This window comes from Lathamus discolor, chromosome 5 (assembly GCF_037157495.1).
Source record: "Lathamus discolor isolate bLatDis1 chromosome 5, bLatDis1.hap1, whole genome shotgun sequence".
NCBI classification, from domain to species: Eukaryota; Metazoa; Chordata; class Aves; order Psittaciformes; family Psittacidae; genus Lathamus; species Lathamus discolor.
Window position 1 is genome coordinate 31,321,743 of NC_088888.1, and position 20,004 is coordinate 31,341,746.

General features: G+C 43.0%; 2 protein-coding genes across 8 annotated transcripts in view; one reads left to right on the forward strand and one right to left on the reverse strand.

Annotated features, from left to right (window-relative positions):
- Window positions 1–14,220, reverse strand: part of ACTN2 (actinin alpha 2) — an 81,942-nt gene extending 67,722 nt beyond the window's left edge. For 5 of the 7 annotated variants that reach the window (XM_065680210.1, XM_065680214.1, XM_065680212.1 and 2 more), the window contains exon 1: window positions 221–701. In XM_065680210.1, coding sequence (XP_065536282.1) covers window positions 221–355 — 135 coding nt within the window. In that variant the 5' untranslated portion in view covers window positions 356–701. Of the gene's footprint in view, window positions 1–220; window positions 702–13,962 lie in introns of those variants that run through there. The other 2 variants (XM_065680208.1, XM_065680211.1) reach the window with 1 other exon arrangement.
- Window positions 14,221–17,062: 2,842 nt separating this feature from the next.
- HEATR1 (HEAT repeat containing 1) overlaps window positions 17,063–20,004 on the forward strand; it is a 36,001-nt gene continuing 33,059 nt past the window's right edge. Inside the window, exons 1-3 of the mRNA XM_065680215.1 lie at window positions 17,063–17,110; window positions 17,421–17,598; window positions 19,296–19,512. Of these exons, the coding sequence (XP_065536287.1) occupies window positions 17,457–17,598; window positions 19,296–19,512 (359 nt within the window). The 5' untranslated portion in view covers window positions 17,063–17,110; window positions 17,421–17,456. The remainder of the gene's footprint in view (window positions 17,111–17,420; window positions 17,599–19,295; window positions 19,513–20,004) is intronic.

Consider the following 20,004-nt stretch of genomic DNA (forward strand, 5'->3'; position numbering starts at 1 on the left):
TAGGTTTCGTTTAAGAATTCAAAAAGTGAATACTTTATCCTCAAAATATGGCATAGCTAATACACATCATACACATACTTTATACAATGTAAAATATACTCTCTTACAAAACTAGAAGCCCTTACTGCACTGCCCTGGCAATTCCAGATGGAGCACGGCAGTTAAGAAAGGACACCTTTCCCCACAGAGGCACATACGCAAACACACATTACTTCCAGACCTTCCTTTGCTGTTTCTCCCATGCTGGGTCCAGGAGCAGGTCCCTGTCCCATTCTTCTTCTTGGGTCATGTACTCATCTTCTTCATAGTTGTAGGTGTACTGCATGTTTGTATCTATCTGGTTCACGCTATTCATGCTACCTGGGGATCAGCTTCAGCTGCTGTGGCTTCTACTCTGTTTTTAGTTTACTTGCTGGTGGGTTGTAAGTAGCAGTGTCTTTTTCTTTCTGTTTTTCTTTTTTCAAGGTGACAGGCAGTGAACACTGATGAGTTGCTGAGAGCAGAAGCCGAAACCCTCAGGTAGGTGCTGACCTGTGGTGACCTTCCTTCGCTCTCTCTCCTGCCCCTTCTCCCTCTGCTACTGCTGCTGTATGTCCCTGCGGCTGACCCTCCGGAGAAGCCCAGCGCGGCTCACCGCTGCCGCTTATTATCCCCGCCGGGCTGTCACATGGCGCGGCGGCGGGACCCAGCCCGCCCGTGGCCCGGCCGCCACCCCCCGCACCACGGGCGGGGCGGCGCCGCTCCTGTGCCGGGCAGCGGGACCGCCTTGCGCGGGGGTAAGGAGCGCACCGCCTGCAAGCGCCCTGCCAGGAATCACTGTCAGCTCCTCTGTCTGTCTGTCCTGCCTTCCTTCCAATTTGACAAAACACCTGGCCTCCGTCCCGTTTTCCCCCTGCTGACATGATTTCTACTTCACTTATAATTTGCTAATGTAGTTGGACACTGTTTCTCATTACTCTGAAGTCCAAGTGGACCCTTGCACCTCTTTACGCTTTTCTTTCCAGAGGAAGGCTCCCAAGAGCCAGTGCAGACAAGGATACTCAAAAGATAAAACCATTTTCCAGTGGAGCTCAGGTTTGGCATTAAGCCATAAAGCATGGGAGCACAATGTAGGAAAGCAACATCTGTCTTTTTCATGAGGAAATGCGCTCAGTACATCCCAAGAAGCACATACAAAGGTCTCTGGAACTAGTAACTTTATGTGGCAGGAAGCATTTAGCCATACTTTCCACAGGGTAAAATCTGAAAAGCCAGCCCTGAGATCATGCATCTTGGCAAGCCTGTCCCTTATCTCCCATGTCATACATATCATTTCAGTTGCCCTGGCGACAATGTTTCTTCTGGGAACTGGCAAGTTTACTAGGTTCTTCATGTAGCTTGTCATTAAGGCCTGCATCTACCATTAGCCAAGGTCATCCCGTCCATCAGTGTCCACACTGGATACAATTCCAACCTTACCTAGAAAAAAGAAAATGCCCACAAATCTGAGCTTTTGGAAGCTGTAAAAGGCAGTCAGATACAAGGGAAAACTATGCTCAGTAGAGGCAAACAGAGGTCTCTAAGCCAATGTGAACGAATAACCAGTGCAATTAACATCATGTGTCCTCCACTTCCTACTGCTAACTAAAGCTGTGCTTTCTGCCAAGCCACCTTCTATCCCGCGAGTCTATGCAATTTAGAAGAACATACATACATGCACCACTAATACCTTACCCATCAGCTCAAAAAATGTCATAAATGCAGCACTAAGGTTGCAGAGTGGAATTCAGAAGAGGATTGCAACATGTTTCATGCAAAGCAAGCTGAACTTCCAAAGATTGATGTATATATACTGTATGATAAACAGTCTAAAAATCAAATTCAAATCTAAGCAGCAAAGTCAGAATCACATGCTTTTCACCTGTCAATGCAAGTATTCTCAAGGTTGCTACATTTCCACCTGTGATGCGCATTCTCTTAGGATACTTCTCAGACAATATCAAATAGCAATTACAAACCAAAATATTTAATGTATGCACACATTATGTGTATCCTGGTGTAATTTGTGTGGTTTATTTTTACAGCTGGGCAGACATCTGTAGATTGTGACACGTCTGATTTCAATCACCCAAATGACTATGTAAGCTTTTGAAGTCAGTAAAACTATTTCTTCTTATTCACTATACACAGCACAAAAGTTTCTAGAGGAAGAGCAGGGAGAAGCCAGAGGAGTCCCAGAAGTACACATGCAAAGCTGTAATGCTCTGAACCAGAGCTGTCTCCCGTGCAAAGAGCTCTCCTGTACTGCCAAGACCTGTGACTTTTTACACACTACCTCACTAGAGGTGAGCCACTGCAACCGGCTTCGTGCCTTTTCTTGGCACTGCCTGCTCTGAGGATCTATTCGGATGAATCATGGAATGCCATCGTAGAATGCCAGGCTGGAAGAGACCTCAAGGATCATCTGTTCCAACCTTTAAAGGCTGATGAAGTCAGACAGTACCATACCACTCCCACTGTGCAGTACAGGGGAGCTTTACGGGTACTGGTGGCTTCATACAGGGAGGTATTAGTTAAAAGCCATGTTTTATTTGCTGACCCTTATCTTGTAACACAGGCCAGAGTGCTCATGTCATGACATAAAACCTGAGGCACTATGATGACAAAGAGTATCCAGTCACATTACAGATTAGCGCTGGAGTCATCATTGTCCTGAGAAACCAACAGGTAGAAACACAGTATTGCTCATCTAGTCTGAAAAATAAAAAGATTTCAAGTTACTTCCAAACAGGAATAAACTCACATTTTTCTATAAGGTGCAAATATTTCAAAAACCACTTTGTGTATGTTATGTTAATTCATTTTGGATGAAAAAGAAAATATTTCAGAAGGAAAAATCTGGTTTTTTTTTTTTAATTCAACATAAGGGTCTTCAACTTCCTCAATGTGCATTTGAGACAGTTGGGCTTTTTACCTATGAAACAGCAAGCTAAAGAGAATATCCCCATTTTAAAAACCTGCCTATCTTGATGGAATCTGACCCATTTCAGGTTCTTTAAATAACTGCTTACTTCCCCTTAATCAGACAGCATGAGTAGGCAGGGGAGATATTTATAGATGGAGCTTTAGGAGGAGTATCTGGTGTTTTGTTTACTACTTTAATTTAATTTTATAAATGAACTGTGTGGATGGTAAATGGGAAGCATATGAATGGAGATCCGTAGTGGAAAGAGAGCCAAAATGGAACTCTGATGCCAAACTTCAAATGGAAAGGGATCTGCCTCTTCCAGCTCACCTAGAGAAAAGGAAAGCTGTCCCCAGCAGAGTAGTTATGAATAAGGCAGTGTGCTTCAGTCAGCTTATTCCCACATCAGAGGTAGGTTAGAACTGTCTCCACTGAAGCTGGCAGAGCCTCACAGCTACAAACTATATATGCCTAAGGAGAAAGAAAATCAAATCAAAAGAGAAATAAGGAAAGAAAGGACAAAAACCTAAAGCAGAGAAAGAGGAAGAAACACAGTAAACCATACATAAGGAATTTTAAGCTGACATGGCAAGATACTCAAGCACCATCATGGTTGCCAAACAGATCAGAAGAAATAAGGTAGCACAGGGAGGTCAGAAATGGAGATGGCAGAGCTGAATTGTCAACTATTTTTATCTTTTATTTGGGAAAAGTTGTGAGCTCATGCTAACATAAATGGTAGTAAGGGCCTATCTAGAAGAATGCCTTTACCCCAGGAGAACATTGTGGCAACAAGATATCATTGCCCAAGAGAAGGCCAGAACTTTCCTAACAGCAGCAGCAGGCCTGTGGGTGAACTTACTCAGCATTTCTTATCACTGTTCCAACTTAGGAGGGATCTTTGAATCTAACACCACCTAAGTGAAAGCCTCTTGGCATGCTTTGCATTAAGCTCCTTGAGAATCAAAGGGTTTTTCTAACTAAAGGAGTTTTCACCTCCTTTGTCAACCTTTATTTTTTTTAAATGAAATGGAAATTGTTTCACTCAGTTTATATCTAACACCCATTTGCTCCCCAAAAGCCACCATATCATTCTTTCCAGAACTCACTCCTCTGTATATTCAATGTTCATCAGACTTTCAATCCCTCTAACCTGCTTCTTGCTCTTCCTCCTCGCAAAACCTTAGATTTTTAATAAAACTTCCAAAATTCTGAACATTGCAACAATGTTTCACCAGATCATTCTTCTATTTGAACTTAGTGAGATTCAGAATAAGAAATTAGCCAGATTTCTCTACTTAAATAATCATATGTGAAACAGGCAACTGATGTGAAAATGATTACCATTAGTTTCAGGTGTTACACTTCTGTGCAGGAATACAATAGTTCATCTCTGCCAAAACTGTCTCAGAAAGGCTGTAGTAAAATGAAGAATCTTATGACATCTTATGATTTAAAGAGTCTTTAAGCAATCCTCTTCTCATAGGCACAGCCTGTTTCTTTGTGAAAAAGAACAGTAGGATGGTTTCTCAAGAAAGGAGTCAATGAAAGATAAAAGAAAATAAATTCAAAGTGATTGTCCTCTTGTGTAAGTTGTTAGAAGAATCGTAACAGTGGGGTCAAAAAGCCCTCTTATTTTCAAAGCATGTCATAACTGTCCCTAAAAATGTACTTTTGCTTGTGGTAAATATCCACTCATTTAAAGCTTAGCCAACAAATATCTGAACTATTTAAAGGTATTGATAACTTAGATTGGGCCAAAATGTTGGATTGTATCAAAAACTATGCTAAATCTCCCAGACAAAGCTAAACAGAACAGTGGGGTGTGCTATAAAATGTATTTAATTTTTAGTAGTTTGGGAGAAATAGCCTTTTTTTTTTTTTTTTTACACAATAAACACAAGCCATCTTCTTCAATGGAGGAAACGCACTATTTTGTAAGTTTAGAAAAAACTTACAAAATGAGGAATTAAATCCAGTACAAAGACAACATGAATAAATGTTACACTCGCTTCATATTCCCAAGATGAACACATACAGAAGAAAGGCAGAAAGGAAGAAGAACAGAACATTATCTGGGAACCAAACTTTCGATTTAGTCTGAGCTAAGAAATGTTGAGGGCATTGCACATATTAGCCCTCCCATATCTTGCAGCAAGAGGCACAAACTCTGACTGAAAAATACCCATTCTATTCATACTTGATGATATGAACTATACAGAACCACGTGTACCTTATATTTTTTGAAAGTATATTGTTTCAAGTGACAGGTTTGGAAATAAAAGTGTAGAAATCTGAAAAACACTGCATTGCTGGCTTCATAGTAGCAACTGACATTGTCAGAAGATCCCAAAGTGTTTCATCAGCTATATATAGAGACAACTTACTCTGTCCCTGAAATGCAGCCACGGATGAAGTGTAGCAAGAAGCATTTATAGGACAGACAAATACTACCAAAGCATATCTTGGGCTTCAGGAGCATGGAGAAAATGCTGACTGCGCTGAGATCACTAGCTTTTGCCAACCCTTTGTGTGGAACGAAAATCACGGGGCTGAGACATGGGATGATCCATACTGGCTTAACATGCCCTGTGTGACCTTGAGCATGTCAATTCAGGTAAAATTTTCCCCAAAAGCTAAGTGTTGGCCCATCAGACTATTCTTACTGACAGAAACAGAAACAAGCTTCTTGTGCTGCACTCTCCCATCTCTAAAATAGTGTCAGCAATACTTCCTTTGGTCCTTAATGTCCACCTACAACACAAGTTCTCAGGGGTAGAGGCTTTTCCTGTCTAAAAGCCCTGAAAAGCCTACAGAACAATTACGTTTACAGCATGCTTTGCCTGTTGTACACCCTTCACCTCCCAGTTTGTCTCATGTCTGTGTGTAGCCTGCACCAAAAAATGCCTAGCATTAGCTAGCATGTCAGGCTTGCTCAGGCATTCAGGGTCCCTTATACTCTGGAGGGGATGTCCCTACTATTTGTAGGGCCATACTTGCTGCCTTGCAGCCCACACGGCGGATGGTCCTGATTCTTAGAGAGGTTTCAAGGCAGATAGTAGTTGGAAACATTCAACATCTGGTCTCTGCCACAGTATCACTAGGCAGTAGTGTGCTACGTAACAATCAAAAACTGCAATGTGAGCACTGAAAGATGTAATACAGAAGACAGCAAACACCCTAGTGATGGCGACTGCCCGGCAGCACTACACGAGATCACCTTTCCTGAATGAGAGAAGAGCCCTCAGACCTTACATTCTGATGTATTTCTATTAAATATTTCAGAATAAACCATTCTCCCTTCAGCTAGCCTCTTGTGGCTTTTGTGTTTAATGGTTCTTGTCTGGGTAGATGCAACTCACAGATTAGATCACTAAATAAACTAAATAATATCAGAAGCGCCAACAAATGCTTTGCACAGATTAGAAATGTAACATCAAAGGAAAACCTGGGAAACGTATATGGCAATTCACACACAACGCTGCAGTTGGACTGTTAGCACTCTGAAGTTGTAGAGCAATATGCACGGTTACAACGTAGTACACACAGGAACAGGTGGGGAAACTACAAATAGTGCTGGCATAAGATCGGAAAAAATGGTGAGGCAGATCCAGGATTTTAAAAATGGTTCAGTGACGAGAATGCAATGCTCAGGACTAGGGGTGTAGCATGGCCTGTTACAAACCTCCTGAAGAAACCTTCACATCATCATGTGTTTCCAGAATCCTGTCTACCTTCCTGTCTTATGTTGGCTTAGCCTTATCACACAAAGATATTAAGCAAGGAAGAAGGTGTGCGACCAGAACAATGTAAAAGCCTGCAACTGGCTATACAATTTGTACTTCATGAACTAGCTAAAAAATCCCTTAGTGCGCCAGCCTCTGACCCGTAACTGATTTACCTGAGACTATTTGTCTAAAAAAGCACATTATTCAGCAATAGTTTTGGCCACACTGAAGAGAGAACAGAGATGTGTGTGAGGAATGCACAGACAACATACCTTTATTTATCTAGAAACAAACATCATCAACTAAGTCAGAGTTTCCAGACAATAATTATCTAAGGGGCACAGAGGAGACCTGGCAGGTTTTAAGTCACTGAGGTATGAGGTAGAGATTATGGGCACAGGATATGGGGACTGGATATCAGACACTGCTGTGTTCTACACTCAGCATTTGTATGGATTGACTGAATGACCTTAGAGAAGTTGCAGTCTTAATGCCCTCATTTCTCTTTCCAGATATACTGGTGTAATTTCACTAACATTAATGAAATCAAGGTTACACATTCAAAAAGGAAAGCTGGTTGAACAAATTGCCAGTCTGTCACAATGAATACTAGCTACAACTTACTATTCATTCCACAGCAGCAATACAAAGATTAGTAAAAGGGACAATTCATCTCTAAGGCAGTGTTAGGCGTAACCTGAATTACTGACAAACAAGGATAACATGTTCTTTTTGCAACACATACAGCACAAGTTTTCTTTTTCCAGAATTGTTGCACTTATATCCTGTCCCACAAAGCTTTACTTTGACACTCAGCTGTATTAAGAATCAGCACTGAGAAAATGAGCAACGTTCCTGCTATGCCTGACATGAAAGCCGCAAGGCTTGAATTTTCCAATTCCTGTTCTGAAGACAATTGTTCCCTGTCCAACTATGATCTCTCTCACTGACTTTGGCCATATTCTTATCTCAGGAGCAACAATATCAGTTTTGCACAACATACCTTCCAGTATGAGACCAGTTGCTCTTGAGATTTACCAGCAAAACCTACTCATGGTGAAGGCTCTTGCAGAATCTCAGTCTCTCTGAATGTGGACAAGTCCTTTTTTTCTTAACTGGCTCACCTCTCTCTCTGTGTAAGTCCCGTTTAGCATAAGCAAAAGAGGAGAGTATCTGTGTGTTTCTTCACTTTGAAACCAGTTTGTCTACAGGATAAATGCAGCGGAGTTATGCTAATGTGCAGTCTAGATCTCTGTTGTGTCCCACAGCTAAACCCAGAATACCCGTAGCTTTCCAAAATTCCATATCGAAGCCAAATTCAAGAGTTGGTTGTGTACGGTTTTATTTTCAAGCCAGATGCTGCTGTAGGTATTTTTTTGGTTCATATGGACAATAGTTACTGGACGTGAAGTCAGCAACTAGGAGAAAAGTGAACCTGCCCTTATAGGCTGGAACACATGTATTTATACAAACTTAGGAATTTATTTTTTAGTTAAGGTGTCCGAGCACATCTTCTCCTGGCCTCTTTTCCCAAGATAAAAGCATTCAGCAGAACGCTTATTTTGCAGTTCAAATTGCAGATTCAAATATAACTTGGACTTCTCTAGGGGAGTCTATTCAGTTACAGATGCACTTCTAGAACACGAAGACACCTTTTCAGTTGTTCCGCATGGCTCAGCAATCCCCATTACATCTCCCGTATGGGTAACCCTGGCACGCAGATACCTATGGAAAATTAGGCCAATCAGGCTCTTATTTTGCAGGGCTTGATTTTTTACTAAGTACAAGTATGTAAGTCAGGAGAGTCACAGACTGTGCTTTCAATTGCAGGAGAGAATGTTTAAAACACGTGATGGAAATACCAGACAAATACAGGATTCTGCTGGACCTGAAGGTGCAAAACACCAAGTGCGCAAAAGGACAGTACGTAATTGTATTCTCTAAGGCATTTAGGGAAAAGACAAGATTTCATAGTACCAACATTCATTATCCTAAAACTACCCACTGAATGGGGAAATGGAACTATGAACAGTCTGGAGCATGTGTCTCAGTTTTCCTTTTGTAGGCCAGGAATAATACTAAAGCTATGAGGTATAAGGAAGTATGTGAAAATCAAATACCCAATAGATGTGGAATACTTGAAGACAAATACTAACACTGTGATGACCAGAGCTGAAAATCATAAATTATGTATCATGAACATAGAATCATAGAATCATAGGATCATAGGATAGTTAGGGCTGGAAAGGACCTCAAGATCATCCAGTTCCAACCCCCCTGCTATGGGCAGGGACACCTCACACTAAACCATCCCACACAAAGCTTCATCCAACCTGGCCTTGAACACTGCCAGGGATGGAGCACTCACAACTTCCCTGAGCAACCCATTCCAGCGCCTCACCACCCTAACAGGAAAGAATTTCCTCCTTATATCCAATCTAAACTTCCCCTGTTAAAGTTTTAACCCGTTACCCCTTGTCCTGTCACTACAGTCCCTGATGAAGAGTCCCTCCCCAGCATCCCTATAGCTCCCTTTCAGATACTGGAAGGCTGCTATGAGGTCTCCACGCAGCCTTCTCCAGGCTGAACAGCCCCAGCTTTCTCAGCCTATCTTCATACGGGAGGTGCTCCAGTCCCCTGATCATCCTCGTGGCCCTCCTCTGGACTTGTTCCAACAGTTCCATGTCCTTTTTATGTTGAGGACACCAGAACTGCACACAATACTCCAGGTGAGGTCTCACAAGAGCAGAGTAGAGGGGCAGGATCACCTCCTTCGACCTGCTGGTCACGCTCCTTTTGATGCAGCCCAGGATACGGTTGGCTTTCTGGGCTGTGGGCAGACACTGAAGCCGGCTCATGTTCATTTTCTCATTGACCAGCACCCCCAAGTCCTTCTCCGCAGGGCTGCTCTGAACCTCTTCTTTGCCCAACCTGTAGCTGTGCCTGGGATTGCTCCGACCCAGGTGTATGCTTCAGATGAGTGCAGCAGACCTTCATTGAGTAAAAAAGAGAAATCATAATGCTGCAGAGCACTGCTCATTGCTTATGCAATACTCTGAAAAAGGAGGATTTCTGGAAAGGAAGTAGTTTGTGGCTATTCAACCAAGGTCTGCATTGTGACACAGCTGAATTAAGATCACTTGGAAAACTTAACTGGCATAGTCTACCAATCATTGACTTGTGATCTTGATGGTCTTTTAAGATACACACTCCACAACTAATTATAAATACATTATAAATGAAGTAATTATAAATGAGCTCTGAATTGAATGTCATTTAATAAAAAAATGTAAGGAAAGCATTCAATGTTTTCAGTGCAGCCTTACAGTTACATAACCACTACAGCTTCTGCTCAAGAAAGATCACCATATTTTGCATCTCAGATCTGTCTGTTGTAGTTCACACAAAAGCCTTTAAATGTGTTACGATGACACAGTCAGACAACATTTAACCGTATCCTGGGCTGCATCAAAAGGAGCGTGACCAGCAGGTAGAAGGAGGTGATCCCGCCCCTCTACTCTGCTCTTGTGAGACCTCACCTGGAGTATTGCGTGCAGTTCTGGTGTCCTCAACATAAAAAGGACATGGAACTGCTGGAACAAGTCCAGAGGAGGGCCACGAGGATGACCAGGGGACTGGAGCACCTCCCGTATGAAGACAAGCTGAGGAAGCTGGGGCTGTTCAGCCTGGAGAAGAGAAGGCTGTGTGGGGACCTAATGGCAGCCTTCCAGTATCTGAAGGGGGCCTATAGGGATGCTGGGGAGGGACTCTTCGTCAGGGACTGTAGTGACAGCACAAGGGGTAATGGGTTAAAACTTAAACAGGGGAAGTTTAGATTGGATATAAGGAGGAAATTCTTTCCTGTTAGGGTGGTGAGGCACTGGAATCGGTTGCCCAGGGAGGTTGTGAGTGCTCCATCCCTGGCGGTGTTCAAGGCCAGGTTGGATGAAGCCTTGTGTGGGATGGTTTAGTGTGAGGTGTCCCTGCCCATGGCAGGGGGGTTGGAACTAGATGATCTTGAGGTCCTTTCCAACCCTAACTATTCTATGATTCTATGATTCTAACATACATTTTCAAGATTAAATAAGTCATAAATTGTTTACGAAGTTTTTGTTCCCCCTCTGCAGACTAAAACAGTGGCAGAATCACGTGATTCTTAGCACCACACACTCCCCTTCACCACATGTTCAAGTCCAGGCTGCCTTCCTACCTACTATACTAAATGCCTGTCTAGCCTTTTGCAGAAATAGCACCCTTCTCTCAGCATGCCCAAGGAGCTGCCTCTGATGTCACTGGGCCTCCAAGCCTCTCTCAAGTAGTTTCTCTGCAGAGAACTCTCTTAAGTCACCGGCATACACAAAGAATGCAGAATTGACAGGGTAAGAAACACATCAAAGAAAACACTGACATATACTTTTGTCAGTAAGACTTATTAGCCGTTATAAGGAACATTTCCAGTTGTCAAGATTATCTTATGAAAGGCAGCACAGAGTCTTTACATCATCTCGAGACAGCAGGGCCACTATCTTAACTCTGAAAACATGGTACATCTAGTAAATCAGCAAACCTGGAGATTGAGGCTTACTACCAGTAAAACTCATTTGCATGCCCTCATCATCTAAATCAAACACATTATTTCTTCTAACAACAGGGGCTTTTCCCAAGCATTCCAAAGATGCCTAACAGCATAAACAGCTTCCAATGCACAATAAAAGCAAATACAAAAGCAAAAAAGGTTTTAAAATGGCACTGAAATGCAGATACACACAAATATATATGTTAAAAAATGTTCAGCTGTTCCTAGTGTTCCCAGTGGACATTACATGAACACATGACTCATTCCTACACAATATATATATAAAATAAAAAAAATTTTGAAAATGGATAGATAAAAACATGTAACTGAATATAATGGAACAGCAAAACTGGCAGATAAATATTCTTCTCTCTGCTATTAAATGTGGATCATACTGTTGTCAGGCATTACCATGTAAAGTTGGGAGCTCATTCTAGTTCACCAGGTATGGACAAGGCCCATGGACTGGCAATGACTGGGGCAAATGGAGAAATGAAAGCAGCACTGACTCCAATGGCCAGCCTGGAAAGAGGCTGAAATGTGCATCCAGACAGGAATGACACATTCTCCTTCAGGGTAAGAGCTGTGATCCATATCAACATTTCAAAAAACCCCAACAAATGGCTGTCTGACAAGCAAATAGAGGTTCCAACAGCTGCAGATCAGGAATGGATAGTTGCACTATATGAGGTCTACTCCTATTCCAGTGCCTGGCAGTTGTTGAATAACTGGCAATTGAAGGAGATGATAGCAAGACAGTATACTGCAGTAAGAAATGTATCTGTGTTAAGTATGTTCCTTATTGATCCCTTTTTCCTTCTCCACATCCCTCATTTTGTTGTCTCTTTTACTGTTTACAGCCCTGCTGTGAAAGATGAGACATATCTAGTACACAAAACTCTCATTACTGCTTATGACATTCAAGTCCCTAATGGCCACATTGCTATGCTCTGATTACAAAGTTCTCCCAATATATTAAACAGTGTGACCCACAACTACCACACAGCAGATCTGACACCTACTCTCTCAGTAGACTGTCTGGCACAGGTACCTTTTCACAATAATAAACAGCTAACATACGCACACAGTATCATATTTCCCAGCCTAATAAATATCACATCATGACAAGAGACTATCACAGTCACAGCAATTATGAGACATCTTCTTATTTTTCATTGCAACAATTGTGCAGTCATTAAAATTCAACTTCCTAGTTTGAGTTTTCAAACAATAAACAAAAAAATCACTATTCATCAAGTCTCTCAGTGCTGAAAGGACTGCTTTTTTCTTCCATTTTTCACCATCTCCATTTATCTTCCTTACACTCTCTGATGCTTCTGGGACAAATTAGACCTACAAAGCTACAAGGATGACTGTTACCTACCCCTTTCAAGCCAAGGCTTTTTCTGCATGTGCCTAGCTGAAGCTAGCTTGTTTATTTGAGTTTTATGTCTAAGTATTCAGAATACATATTTAAAATCTTCCTTTTCAATAATTTTCATGCAAAAGCACCCAGTTTATATTACCACATCAGAAAGCCTTTGATACAGTAAAATCCCCAAAATAGCTTCCCATCACCCCATCCAGAGGCCTTGTATTTATTATTAGATCTGGAATGCAGCTACACATGAGAATTTATGGCTGGGGGAAGCTGCAGTAGATTTTCCAAGAAAAGCCAGGGAAATGTGATACTGCCTGCCACAGTGGTCAGTAAGTCGATGATGTGCTTGATACACTGCCTAGCATGGAAGCTTCTTCCAGCCCTTCAGTTCAGCTGAAGATTTATTCTCCCTTCAGTCATGCTCCAGCAATGAGAACTGCAATTCCCTGTAACCATCATCAAATCATGCTTGTTTCTGCCTCCAGTTACATCAGCTGCATGTTCATACAACTTCACTGACCTCATCAGAGTTACTCCCGAGTTTCACTAATGTGAGCATAAAAGATCGAGCCCTTATGCAAGGAAGTGCAGGTAGGGAAAACAAATCTTTACTCTCTCGTTTTATGTATTTGCATTGCTACATGATAAAATGGCTCCAATCTCATTGCTTCTAACAAAAGCTTAGGCAATGCATAAAGGCCTCAAGGCCTTATCAAAGTATACACTGCAGAAGAGTATTGTCTCATCATTTTATAATGCCCAGAGGTGAAGAGTGACTGCTGCATTGGCACAGAGACAATAAAGAACTGAAAACAGAGGAAAATACATTACTGCAGCCTCATAATTACAGTAACTCTATAAATTCAGAGACCCTTGATGCAATCTTAACTATAAAGTTCCAACAGGAACAGATGTTTACACAAATTAAGACCAAAGGACACAGATGAGCTCCAAGTAGCAGATTTAACTGCACAGCCTGCAAAACTACAAAACTTTGGCATGCCTCCTACAATCAACAGCAAAACAAAATACGTCCTTTGACAACACGGTTAGCTTGACTTACAAAATATGAAGCCATTGCTCCAGAATACAGATTGGTTTACAGGTCAGTTAGCATACCTGTAGCCACATTAAACACAGACACCTGTTAGCATCTATTGTTGCTTAAAAAATTAGAAAACTTGATACACTCTAAGGAAGTTACAGTCTCCTTTGCACATACTAGAAAGATTTTAGTATTACTTCATTATGCTGCGATCAGATTACATTTTAGATGTGAGGCACTGTCACACTCCCTATTAGAAATGGCACGGGGAAACGTCAGAGAACATACCAAGATTACTAGCAAGTGACAGTGAAGCACACAGAAGGTGGTTCTCTTCCATCTCCTTCCAAACTGTTGTAGCAATCCAAAATCATAGCGGCTCACAGGACTACAGGAGGTGGTGCAAGAAGGAAAAAGAAGCATCATCTTAGCAAATAAATTAATAAGCTTTCAAGAGTACTTAAGAGCACTCATTGTATGTAAACAATAAATTCTATAGGCAGTACTCAATTCCTTACCCATTTTGATCTACTGCTAGTGAATGCTACTGTATGAGAAATTATTCTCTTTTCCTCTTAAAATGAAATTCTTCACCATCTGTTGCCCTCACATGAAATCAAACCAGAAGATGCACTCTGGGAGTGTACCTAATGTGAATTTGCTGTATAGGGCATAACAAGATCTAGTCCGCATAAAACCTCTGACACACCATGCCGTGAGGGTTCTTCAGTACCACTTCATTCTACAGATTTTCTCCTGGGCTGCATCACTTCCCAAGGTAGATACAGGTATATATGCACAGCTGGTGAGGTGACTTGGAAGTAAAGGAATATAAAGACCAGATAGTTCTCTCTGTAAAGACGTCAATTCTATTTGCCCAGCAGTAGCACAAATTTACCCAGATGTAAGAACATTAAATATGCCATAATGTTTGCAATTCTCAGTCAAATCTTTTCAAACATGAATGCTTATGAGTGAACAGGCTGGCAGAAAACACTCAAAACAGACCTTTTTTCCACATAAAAATAAGGGTTTTTTTTAACAGGCAACCTAATTGGTCAAATGCAGTTTAATAGCAGCCATCAGCAGAGGTGACCTCTACAGTAGTATGGCTTTGTACACCTGTACAGACTAGTTCTGTGAAGATGCAGGCACTGAGAACTGAGGCAACTAGCTGAAAGTGGCTTGGATTTAAGTGCAGAAAAGCACCTCCTTGTAGTCTAGCATGGATCAAATCTCTGTGATATTCAGCTTCACCACTGGAGAACTACAGTGCAAACTAAGCATATTTCTTAACAGATTTTCTGGGTTTCTGTTTTTCCCAGGAAACAGGTTTTTAGAATTAAATGAAGAACAAATATTTTTCCTTCTGCAGGTGTCTCTGTTCCTCCAATTAGTTCTCAAAGGGAATCCCAGCTTTCCTTTGAAACCAAATAAGGATGGAACAGAAAGCACAAAGATATAAAACTCTTGTCTTGCAGCTCTCCACGGAAAACCTGGAGTACTGGAAAACCTGAACACATTTTAGCATTTAAAACTTCTAGTTTATCTTTCTGGCTAGAGTATTCAAATAATGAACCATGTTGCTAAAAAAATGACTAGTTTTCTGGTTTAGAAATAGCTTTCCATCCTTTGTGAAATCTGCATATTTTAATGCTTGGTATTTTTAGACACAGAAACATGCATATTTATGCAGATTTAAACTATGCTAAAGATAAGGTCACATGAAGGCTTCATAAAGGAACAAGATATGCAGAAGCCACAGGGAATGTGGAAAAGTGCAATAAACTGGTCTCTTAGTATGCACCACCCCTATCCAGCTCATCTGCCAGATGATCAGAATCTCAGTGTTAGAACAATCAGAAAAACTACAGCAAACATTAATATCCTTCAAACACCTTAATGTTGTTATAACTCCAGTGGTAACAACTCTTAACAGGTCAGCAGCTGCTGTCATTACATCCAGGTAATACCATGTCAGAAATAATATGATATATAGTTAGTGCATGCTCTCTGACAAGGCACCAGTAAATACAATTAGGCACAAAGTCAGACATCCAGCTTCATTTCCTCCCCTTGATCCTACTCCTACACAGGTTTAACTTAATGCAAGCAAAGAGTCTTGCTGAAATCAGTGGATACTCCTAATGGATACAGTTAAGCATTTAAACAATCCTCTGCAACCCTAAATGTTTTATCAGCTTTTTGTATTTCTACTGTATGCTAAATGATCGCCAATAAAGGCAGCTTTACTATGTGAACAAATTTGTTATTTCTGCCATAGCTATGCGCTTCTCAGCAATATACGGAAATAACTTTACAGATCAGTTGTTGGAATGGTTACATTTGGCACCATTTTGTCCATTGGCAGACATCAACTGAAGTCAGCTTTATTTCTGCCCCCTTTTTTTTTCAGGCTTCTCCTGGTTTGTCACAAGTCGTAGAGTCACAGGATCACAGAATCACCTAGGTTGAAAAAGGACTTTAAGATCATCAAGTCCAACAGTTCCCCAGCACTGCCAACTCTATTGCCAAACCATGTCACTGACGGCCTCATCTACACGGTTTGCGAACACTTCTAGGGACAGTGCTGATCCAGTTCCAACCCCATGAGCAGGGACACCTTCCACTAAACCGGGTTGCTCAAAGCCCCATTCAACCTGTCCAACCATGGGGTTTAGTATTAGGGATTTCTTTTAAATCTGAAGGTAACCAAACCTGGGATGAGACGCTTAGGGAAGCTGTGGAATTCTCCAAAGAGGTACTCCAAATGCAAGTGAACAAAACTCCAAGCGACTTGGTCTAAGATGGCCCTGCTCTGGGGCTAGACTGGCTGATTTTTAGAGGGCTCTTCCATCCTACAAAGCTATGGTTCTGCAGCTGGGATCTAGCCTACACGCACTGCTGTAGCTTTAAAGACCTTTCCCTCATAGGAGTCCCGCACTCCGCAGACAGTACCACCTCATTCCAGATATGGAAAAACCCTAGGGTGAACACCAGCAGCTGCGCACACCCTTACACGCACTCCGCGTTAAGAGGGACCCATCGGCAGCCGGAGCTGCTGCCTTGCCGGAGTCAGCACAGAACCTCCTCACAGGCCTTGTGGCATCCAAACCACCGCGGCACGGCGCTTCGGGGCTCCGCACCCTCCCCTGGCCCCGGGCTGCTTCCCCAGCGCGGGCAGAGCTGGGCCGCGCTCCGCCCGGGCGCTGCGCTCTGAGGCAGCCGCCAGGAAGCACGAACCCGACCACGGCAGCCACCGGCCCCACACACCGCGGCCCCGCACGGCAGCGCATGCTCAGCGGCGCTCCCGACGGCGGCACCGGGCCAGCGGCGCTGCGCCGGGGCTGAGAGGGAACTTCCCGTTCCGCTTCCGGGTTAGCGGTGCGCGCAGGACACGTGGGGCCCGGCTTGGAGTGTCTCTGCGCGGAGCTAGGTGGGTGTTGAGGACCGGGACCGGGACCGGGACCGGGACCGGGACCGGGACCGGGACCCCGACCCCGACCCCGACCCCGACCCCGACCCCGACCCCGGGACCCGGACCCGTTGCCGTTGCTGTTGCTGTTGCTCTGTCACCGCCGGTCGCTATCTCGCCTCTTCCCGGCTTGGCTGGGCCCTGACCATCCCCGGCTGTGCGCCCCCCTGGCGGGCAGCTGTCAGCGGGGCCCGCACCGGGAGCTGAGGGAGGCGGCGTGTGTCCGCGCAGCTGCGTTACCGGCGGGCCTGGTCTGCTTGCCTTTCCTTAGGCTGGTTTGGAGGCTGCCTTCCCGGGCCCACGGAGCATGACGTCCCTCGCGGAGCAGCTGAAGCGGCTGGCGCTTCCCCAGAATGATCCCAGCCTCCTAAACCGCAGCGAAGTAGCATCGCTGCTGTTCAGTAGCAAGGAAGCCGCTGCCATTGACAGGGACACGTTCTTTGCAATGGGTGAGTTGGGCTGCCCAGGTGCCGTGACTTTGAAAATCATCTACCCCAAAAAGTTAAGTGGGAGAGTCAAACCCGTGTTCAGGAGAAGCTGGAAGGGTAATTTGGAAACTACAGGCTAGTCAGCGTCACTCCGGTCCTTGGGGAAATAATGGAGCGGGTCCTCTTGGAGCACATTTCTGGGCATGTGAAGGATCAGGGATCCCAAAGTGAGTGAGAGCTGGAGAATTTGCACTATAATGGGAGGGTGGTGGGAAGAACATCTCTGGTCTCAGTCTGGAGAAGTGGAGAAGGGAAGGCTCTGAGGGCTCTAAGAGCAGCCTGGTGATACCTGTGCGGAGAGTTCAAAAAAGTGGATCAGGTGGTCCAGAGAAGGGCATGGCTGGAGGATAGGGTGTAAGTTGAAACAATAGAGGTTCAAACTGGGTATAAGAGAAGCATCTTATCCCTGAGGACAGTCAAGCAGGTGAACAGGTTGTCCAGGGAGGTTGTGCTCTCCATCCTTTTGAAAAGTCCAACTGAGTAATGCCTTGAGGAACTTGGTGTGATTTCAGGGCTAACCCTGCTTTAAGTGGGGCCTTGGACTGGAGATCTTCCATGGTCCCTTCCAACCATAATTCTCTGATTTCATGATAAGCTGCAGAGATGCCCTGCTTTTTGGTGACATTATGGCCACAAATAATGTAAAGTGGCAGAAGAGATTTAAAATATTCAAACCCTTTGTGCTTATCTCTTTTTATTTTTATACAGAACTTTACCTAGGAATGGGGTGCTTCTTGAATAAGAAAACTGTTCTCTAAAACGATGACGATTGATACCATAAATCAATTTTAAGTAACAAGATTGTAGATACATGTGTCTTTGATGCAACACAGAGCATTTTTGGGTTTCTTAAATAGTTACTGTAGAACTGCTGCATATAATAATTTTTAAACCCCACATTTCAGCCAGCTGCCTGGTTTGTTTCTTTCAGCTGAAGTTGCCTCCTTTGGGATTAGCCATTAATATTTACAGGGCTGTATCTGGTTCAGTTTGAGGATGGGGGTTTTATGGTCTCTGATCCAATATTTGGCCTCTAATTCAGTTTGACCACCCTAGTGTTTAAAAAAAAGGAATAAAAGCCATATGTTGGCTGGAAGTTTCCTATACTCCAGCTTGCATCTGTTGCTTCCCATCCTTCCATTGTGCAGCTCGGAGGAGAGTCTGGCTCCCTCTTCTAGGAAACCAACACTATATCCCATTAAGTAGTTAGACAGCAGGAAGATTTCGTTTTGGTTCTGTCTTCTCCAGGCTGAACAAACTCAGTTCCTTCTTTTCCTTCTGCGTTATTTTCCATTCCCCTTGCCATATTCGTGTTCCTCTGCTGGACTAACACCTATATGGCAATGTTTTTCTTCTACTCACAAGCTCAGAATTGTATGTAGTACTTACTCCAGATGCAGTCGTGCAAATGGAGAGCACAGTTCACCTTTCTCAGCCTGCTGGCTACTTGTTGAAGTTCTTTGTCAGCTAAATACTGTAAGCGTAGCAAACATTTTGTTGTTAGACCTGTTTACTATTTGGTTTAGTGTTCTTAGTGACTGTGATGTATACCAGTATAGCAAAGAAGTTGGACATACCAGTGAGGAGCTAAGTGGATAGGACTAGTAAACAGAACTGTTGCATTTAAAGCGTTCTTCCATTTTTTTTTTTTCCCACAGGATGCACTGGCTTAGAAGAACTGATTGGGATTGATCCTTCATTTGAAGTGTTCCAGTCCAGTTTGTTTAGTTCCACATCCAAAGGCCTGGAACGCAGTGTTCAGTCTAAGGCAGTAAATCAGCAGCTCAATAAGAATATTTCATTGTTCCTGATTCACCTGTCCCCTTATTTTATGCTTAAGCCAGCCCAGAAGTGCCTTGAATGGCTGATTCACAGGTAATCCACTGAATATCCTACATGGCAACAGATAAGGCTACTAGAAATGTCAGATTATTTTCCCTAATGAGAATAATTTGGAATAATATTACTTCAGTTTTCTTTGGGGGGAAAAAAACCCCCACAAAACCAACAAACCAAAACCCAGGATAAAATGTTAAAAATGCAGATTTAGGCTTAGTCTGTATGGAGCCAGATGGACTTGTTTTCCAATTAGATGTTTTATTTTGATAAATTCCTGTGAAAATTTTGATCTGTCATGATATTCTATATAAAAGCAGTAATTTCCTTGCCTGTTTTTCACCAAATTTGCCCAGCTCTAGCCGTCTTACAGAGGACTTAGAGAGGCATTTACATAATACACTTCTAGCAATGGACCGTGTAAAATGGCTGATTTTCAGTGTTAACTGTGAACCATGGCTAGCATGGCCCTGTATTATAACATGAGCTAAGTATTCTTATTTCAGGGTTATGGAGAAAGGTGTGAAGAAA